The sequence below is a fragment of the Borostomias antarcticus genome (assembly GCF_949987555.1).
Source record: "Borostomias antarcticus genome assembly, chromosome: 17".
In the NCBI taxonomy this organism is placed as follows: Eukaryota; Metazoa; Chordata; class Actinopteri; order Stomiiformes; family Stomiidae; genus Borostomias; species Borostomias antarcticus.
Window position 1 is genome coordinate 83,193 of NC_140250.1, and position 8,220 is coordinate 91,412.

The following is an 8,220-nucleotide window of genomic DNA, read 5'->3' on the forward strand; positions in this document are numbered from 1 at the left end:
AGATAGCGTATGTGTGTGTGTGTTTGTGTGTGTGTGTGTGTTGTGGTTTAGTGTTTGTCTATTATACACCGGTATGTAGGCTGTCCCACATACATACAGTACATAACACAGACCAGTTACAGGTCCTACAAGAAACCTTTAGAGAAGGCCTTTCTCAGGCCCACTGGCAATGACTGAATCATGGGAATCAATTCTGAGTCGATTCTTACCGTTCAGAAAGAGAAAAGATTCATCCAAGCCTTTCCATGTTGACTACTGAGCAGATTCCTGTCATGTCTGGCCTAATGTCACAATCACATTCATTTATTCAAGTAGGTTTATACATAAGAGGAATTTGCTTTGGTCTGTTGGTGCATGATGATAAACTCAGTGGGCAGGACAGGACCGATAAAGCTTTGATTGATTGATTGATTGACAGGACAGAGCAAAACACAATAACGAGAGAGAACAATACGCACCAATACACCGAAGTCGCCATCCATGACGCCATTGGAAGATCCTCCAGCTCCGCGTCCTGATATTTCAAATTTACTAACATTCACACCTAAATTGACTATCCATTTTAACAGTGATAACTGCATTAGCGAGTAGCCTACAGCCTACAATGCGGATTTACATTTTTGGGGCTTAAAGGTGCAGTGTGTGATGTTTGGCCCTATCTAGTGGTGAGAATGCAGATTACAACCAGCTGAATAATATGATATGGTGCAACATGGCGGCCTCCGTGAAAGGACCAGGATGTATTAAAAGAAGTGGATGCGGCAAACCGGCATTGAAAGATGGCCGCCCATTCATTCTAATGAAAGTTGCCCACCCAGCGCATACGCTGATAAGGTTTCCACACTTCCTGCTACTCATGTCCTGCTTCCCACCGCACATGTGCAGTAGTGTTTTTTTGGCCCTGTAGACATTCCCTTCCCAGAGACCAGCGCTGCTGCCTGTAGACACACATGGGGACAGAGAGAGACCAGCGCTGCTGCCTGTAGACACACATGGGGACAGAGAGAGACCAGCGCTGCTGCCTGTAGACACACATGGGGACAGAGAGAGACCAGCGCTGCTGCCTGTAGACACACATGGGGACAGAGAGAGACCAGCGCTGCTGCCTGTAGACACACATGGGGACAGAGAGAGACCAGCGCTGCTGCCTGTAGACACACATGGGGACAGAGAGAGACCAGCGCTGCTGCCTGTAGACACACATGGGGAGAGAGACCAGCAGTAACTCCGGCTCTCTTGGCTTCTAAAGAAAAATGGACCAAATGACATAAAACTGGATCATTTAAAGAGTGGTTTTAGACTGAGTGACGCCCAGAACATGTTTGCTTTCTTTCCCCAGACGTATAAAGAGGGAAAAAAGTTTATTTTGGCCCCATGGTGTCACGTGACCTGCAATACTGAGCTTGGCCACTGCGCCAAAATCACTGCAGCCCTCTGACCTGTTCCTGGGGGCTCAGGAAGGACCCTCTCCCAATAAAGAGCTCATCTAAGGGAACGAAAAAATATTTTTTCTTGTTTTCATGGGATTACAGACTAATTAAAACATACATTCCATTTCTGCCAGATCTACAGACTACAGTACAACTGTATGCTAGAATGTTATTAATTGCACTGCCTGTATTACGGACACAGTCACAGTCCTCCATGATTGGACGGAATTAGTAGATGAGGATGGTTTTGATAGGCTGCTAGACTACAGATGCCAGATTGGGAACCTTATGTCTGGCTGCATACCTTGGACTGGAATGAGGAATTGATTAGTGCTGATAAGATATTGTAAGGACAATCAATAACAAGAATTCCACTGTAGGCTACCTGTACCTGTACTGGATAGCGAAAATACACTTTCTATTTTATTATTCTATTCTATTCTATTCTATTCTACTGCACCTTTAAAGGATTGGCTATACTTGGCTATGCATTGAATAGGCTACAATTAGCCGAATTGATTTTATTTCTCATTTTAACCCAAATACAATTACTGTAAATATCTTATCTATAGCCTACAATTAGGCTTTTATTAAAGTGTTTTGAGGTGAACTTTCCCTGGGAGCTGAAGATGCATATTTGGGCAGAACGCTCTCCCACCACGGCGAGGCGACGTCACGCGTTTGGAATGTAGTGACGTGAGGCCCGTGACGCGCAGGATCCAGGAGAAAGTAGGTTAACCACATTAGATTTGAAAAGAAAGTCATTTTACAATAACTTTTATTACAGCCTACTTTCTCCTGTATGATTATAGCCTATCAAATCGATGAAGCGTTTGTGGTTTGCGTGCAACAAGTTATCTCTTTATCGTAATGTTTGATAACAGCAGAGTCGAGTCGCTGTTTTTGTTCCAAACAAGTAAACAACCCGATCATTAAGTAAACAACCCGATCATTAAGTAAACAACCCGATCATTACGTTAATTGCTGTACTTGTCTGTCTATCATAACGCTTTAAGATGATTACTGTTTATTTTATACAGTGGCGCTACAAACTATTTTAGACGAACCAGAAAGGACGGGCAACATGTTCATGAAAATGCATTTCTGCACATGGTAACTAGCAGCTCTGCAGACTGGAAACAGACTGAAACCTGACTACAGCGCACTTCTCTTTATTTTCCACTTCTCAGCCCTCAGTTAAACCACAGCATGCTGATCCAGGACTGACATGCTGATCCAGGACTGACTGATCCAGGACTGACTGACTGATCCAGGACTGACTGGGAGGACTGACATGCTGATCCAGGACTGGCTGATCCAGGACTGACTGACTGATCCAGGACTGACTGATCCAGGACTGACTGACTGATCCAGGACTGGCTGGGAGGACTGACTGGTAGCACGTCGGTCTAACCGGGTTTTTCATGTTGCAGATGAGTGAGAAGGCGAGGCGACAGAGAGATTCAGGATTTTGAAGGTAAAGTCCGAGTCGACGTTGGTTCCATTGTTTATCAGGCTGCACGTCCTTTTCTGATTACCCGGATGTTTGTCGCCTTACATTGCGACAATATACAGTGGCATGGAACAGAGATGTAACAGTGATTAACAGAGATGTAACAGTGATTAACAGAGATGTAACAGTGATTAACAGAGATGTAACAGTGATTAACAGAGATGTAACAGTGGCATGGAACAGAGCCGAATGGAAGTTGCTACTGTCGCGCTCTCTCTCTCATTCATTTGAGTTTGACAGTTCGTCTGAATCAAGCTGTGTTTCTCTTTATCAAGTCAGATTGCCGGTTGTAGCCTACGATGTCTAAGCAGGCTAGTAGGCTAGTAGGCTAGTAGGCGAGTACTTGCTCTTGCAAATCCATCTTAGGCAAATAGTTTGAATCCCAGAATGAAAAGGCCGCTGTGATGAATTTTCCGGCCCACCAATCCTCGGATTTGAGTGTGTGCTCAGCCGGGTTTAGAGGGTTGAAATCAGGTCAGTCGGGGCAGAGCAGACGTCCCTTCTGGGTGTGACAGTGAGCATGGATGAGACGGGAGACTAGGACTCTGATGAGAAACTAGAACACATTATAGACCAGCCCTTCAGGGAAAGTGAGCTGGCTAGCCTGTTGAAGAGGGGTTAGCCTATTGAAGAGGGGTTATCTTGCGAGGTATAATGATAGGGCTATCAGACAAAGTGGAAGGTATGCATCCCTTTTGTTTTCTATAGCTACGTCTTCTTCTGCCTTGTCAGAAATAAGCCTCTTATTATTGTGTCCATATTTCAGACCTCCTTCTCATCCGCTGTCTACCAGTGTTGTTATTGTTCCATTGTGTCATGGATATTGTTTGTGGACCAGGTGCTTTAGCAGAAAGACACGCAATTACACAATATTTCCTGCCCTGCTGTTGTTGTAGCAACTTCATTCAGAATCATTTAGAGTCGAGTGGAAACGACGGTGACAATAACTATTGTGGTGGATGGATACTGGTGCGGGGTAACCATGGGACTAGCGGGGTCCGCACCTGTGGGATTACTGTGTGTGTGTGTGTTTGTTTCTCTTACTGTGTGTGTGTGTGTGTGTGTGTTCGTGTGTGTTGTAGCTGTGCTCCTGTGCTGGAAATCCCCTCGCCATAGGGAATAGCTGTCTTCCTGCTTCTCAACTATAAGTCTATTGTTCAAGCAGTTTGGCTTGGTTGCCATAGGAAACTGTATCTTAGCCAAGGTAGCATCTCTTGGTTTCCAGCGTTTAGCCTGTGACAGAACACACACCCAGTCCATGACCACGGCACTCTGGCATGCAGGGTCAGAAGAGCAAAACACTGGACTCATTCTCTTGATAAAATCATCAATTCTATACACAACAACTGTCCCTTTGTGGCGAGGGCTAATTTTCAAGCGCCCTTGTAATGTGTGTCTTCCAAATGTAAACAACATAGAATTTCCTCTCGCAAAGTCTCTCAGATGACCAAACGTCTGTGTGACCAAACCCGTCTCCTTCGTGGGTTTGACAGGAACCCCGGGACATGTCCGGTCCCACCTGGCTGCCCCCGAGGACTCTGGGTAGCCCAGAGAGACCTGCCCCCCAGATGTCCCACAGCGGAGCCGCCATCTACGCCCTGCCCAATAAGAAGGCCTCCTCCGACCCTCGGCCCAAATACGCCGTCTATGACCAAAACGGAGGAGGGGGAGGAAGAGGAGGAGGAGCCACTCGATACATGGCTACCGGACCCACAGGTACCAACATGGCCGCCTGCAAAGTTGCCACAACGGGTCTGGCTCTGATTGGCTAGTTTCATGTAATTTCAATAAGGCATGGTAGAATCTGCACTCATAAGATTGAATGTATCATTGCGTGTGTTGAATATCATGTTGTTGTTGCGTGTGTTGAATATCATGTTGTTGTTGCGTGTGTTGAATATCATGTTGTTGTTGCGTGTGTTGAATATCATGTTGTTTGTGTGTGTGTTGAATATCATGTTGTTGTTGCGTGTGTTGAATATCATGTTGTTGCGTGTGTTGAATATCATGTTGTTTGTGTGTGTGTGTGTCCTTCAGGAGGGCCCGTTACACATCCATCCAACGACCTCTATTATCAGGGGCACAAAGACGAGCGCAACTGGAGCAACATGGACAGCTATGAGTTAATGGTGAGTTAATGGTGAGTGGTGAGTTAATGGTGAGTGGTGAGTTAATGGTGAGTGGTGAATGGTTAATGGTGAGTTAATGGTGAGTGGTGAGTTAATGGTGAGTGGTGAGTTAATGGTGAGTTAATGGTGAGTGCACAGCTGTGAGGATGGAAGTAAGAAAGCCTTTTTTGAGAACCAATGTATCTCGGGCCTAGTGGTCGTGAGGCAACATGATGTACAAGTACCCCCTGGACATGACTCTAGTACCTACCTACAGTAGGACTTACCCCCAATCCAACCCTGGATGCCGAGTGCCCAAGCAGGGAGGCAATGGGTACCATTTTTATAGTCTTTGGTATGACTCGGCCGGGGATCGAACTCCTGACCTCCCAGTCTCAGGCCGGACACTCAAACCACAAGGCCACTGAGCTGGTAGATGCTGTTAGAATGTGAATGAGTCATTTTAAGCGGCCCTTGTTGGCAGAATCTTGGAAAGCAAATGACAACGTGATGCGTATTTACGTGGTCCTGGCGCGTTGGAGGCCTTCCTCTGTCCCCCTGACGTGTTAAAGATGTCCCCCTGACGTGTTAACGATGTCCCTCTGACGTGTTAACGATGTCCCCCTGACGTGTTAACGATGTCCCTCTGACGTGTTAACGATGTCCCCCTGACGTTCAGCGCCGTGGCCCAGAGAAGCCGGGCGGTCATCACTCCAACATCGACGCGGAGATCGACTCTCTGACCAGCATGCTGGCCGACCTGGACAGCAGCCCACAGAACCCCAACACACAGGTACGGGACTAGAGAACACCTCAGAACCCCAACACACAGGTACAGGACTAGAGAACACCTCAGAACCCCAACACACAGGTACGGGACTAGAGAACACCTCAGAACCCCAACACACAGGTACAGGACTAGAACACCTCAGAACCCCAACACACAGGTACGGGACTAGAACACCTCAGAACCCCAACACACAGGTACAGGACTAGAGAACACCTCAGAACCCCAACACACAGGTACGGGACTAGAACACCTCAGAACCCCAACACACAGGTACAGGACTAGAGAACACCTCAGAACCCCAACACACAGGTACGGGACTAAGGAACACCTCAGAACCCCAACACACAGGTACAGGACTAGAGAACACCTCAGAACCCCAACACACAGGTACGGGACTAGAACACCTCAGAACCCCAACACACAGGTACAGGACTAGAACACCTCAGAACCCCAACACACAGGTACGGGACTAGAGAACACCTCAGAACCCCAACACACAGGTACATGACTAGAGAACACCTCAGAACCCCAACACACGGGTACGGGACTAGAACACCTCAGAACCCCAACACACAGGTACGGGACTAGAGAACACCTCAGAACCCCAACACACGGGTACGGGACGGTAGAGCAGGGGTCCCCAACCTCTCTTCCCCAAAGCCCCCCACTTACCCTTGATGGAATTTGCTGTCTGTGTGTGAACGTCCAGTCTGTGTGTGAACGTCCAGTCTGTGTGTGAACGTCCAGTCTGTGTGTGTTCATATGTCCAGTCTGTGTGTGTTCATATGTCCAGTCTGTGTGCGTTCATATGTCCAGTCTGTGTGTGTTCATATGTCCAGTCTGTGTGTGAACGTCCAGTCTGTGTGTGTTCATATGTCCAGTCTGTGTGTGAACGTCCAGTCTGTGTGTGTTCATATGTCCAGTCTGTGTGTGAACGTCCAGTCTGTGTGTGTTCATATGTCCAGTCTGTGTGTGAACGTCCAGTCTGTGTGTGTTCATATGTCCAGTCTGTGTGTGAACGTCCAGTCTGTGTGTGTTCATATGTCCAGTCTGTGTGCGTTCATATGCGCAGATTCCATCAGGTGTAAGTGAGGGTACAATGAAGTGCTTCACCAGTGTAGCAGTAATATTAATGTTGACATGATTCATAGTCTCAGATTTATTTGTTGAATTTATATAGTATTGTAGTGCCGTAAATACAAGGCTTTTTGGCCCTTCATTAGATATAATCATGCATTTTGATAAAATTGCTGTGTGACATGTCAACAACATGATTCTTTGACAAATATTTGTCTATCTAATATTAAGGCCTCAAATTGTCTGGGGCCTGGCGCCCCCCCTGCCATCGCTGGCGCCCCCCTAAGGGGGACCTGGACCCCAGGCTGGGAAACCTGCTGTAGAGGACACTTGGGAACGATCTCTTTAAGCATATCACTGCTGGCCTGTGCCACAAGATTAGATTCGTATCAGTCACTCTGTGATTATTACGTTCAGGAAAAGCTAGATTTTGACGGCTGCTGCCTTCTTTCTGCAGCTGTACGACAACGTGCCTTGCATCGCACACCTCTCAGGGGAGCGCTACAAATCCTCCGCCCAGAGCAGAGCGCCTTCTCTGGGCAGGCCGTCCATGGGCTACCCCCCCACCCCCAGAGCCAGTACCACCCGGCGCCCCCCTACCCCAACGACCACCAGGTGGCCCAGTACCCCAACCCCCACCAGCAGGACTACTCCTACACCCCCACCCCCACCCCCAAGCCCTACCCCCAGCCTGTACCCACCTCCTCCCCCAAGCCCTACCCCCAGCCTGTCCCCGCCTCCTACCCCCAGCCTGTCCCCGCCTCCTACCCCCAGCCTGTCCCCGCCTCCTACACCACGGCCTCCACGCCCACCGGGCCTCGCTTCAGCGTCCAGGTGAAGACGGCCCAGCCCGTCACCTACTCCCAGACGGGCCGGCAGGCGGAGCAGGCCTACACCCCCCCCCCTCCGCGCCAGCACGCCTCGCGGCCCCCGCCCCAGACGGCGCCCCAGGGCTGGCACCCTCCCCACCCCGCCTCCCAGGCCCAGGACCTGCACTCGGAGGCCGGGTACAAGGGGGGCCCCAACGCTGGGTCTGGAGGAAGAGCCAACCAGGGCCCCATGCCCAAGAGAGGTCCGGAGATGCACCAGTCGGGCTCGGGGCTGGGTTCCAGTCCCACCTATCAGCCTGGCAAGGTAAGGGTCAAGTGGGTTCAAAGGTCAAAGCCATCACATCGAGCCCACTCTGAGGGCAAACTCCCTGTCCATCCTATTCATTTGAATGATCTGGCCTCTAAATGAGTGGTGTTTTTGAAGCAAGTTCCACTTTCTCTCCAGCAGGGGTCAGCACCGAGGCCAGAGGAG

The 8,220-nt window shown here is 49.1% G+C and overlaps 1 protein-coding gene across 1 annotated transcript in view; it reads left to right on the plus strand.

Annotated features, from left to right (window-relative positions):
* The first annotated feature begins 2,409 nt into the window (after nt 1-2,409).
* Nucleotides 2,410-8,220, plus strand: part of trip6 (thyroid hormone receptor interactor 6) — a 10,389-nt gene continuing 4,578 nt past the window's right edge. Inside the window, 8 exon segments of the mRNA XM_084451526.1 lie at nt 2,410-2,543; nt 2,864-2,907; nt 4,437-4,659; nt 4,981-5,072; nt 5,731-5,844; nt 7,376-7,481; nt 7,484-8,052; nt 8,197-8,220. Of these exon segments, the coding sequence (XP_084307652.1) occupies nt 4,449-4,659; nt 4,981-5,072; nt 5,731-5,844; nt 7,376-7,481; nt 7,484-8,052; nt 8,197-8,220 (1,116 nt within the window). The 5' untranslated portion in view covers nt 2,410-2,543; nt 2,864-2,907; nt 4,437-4,448.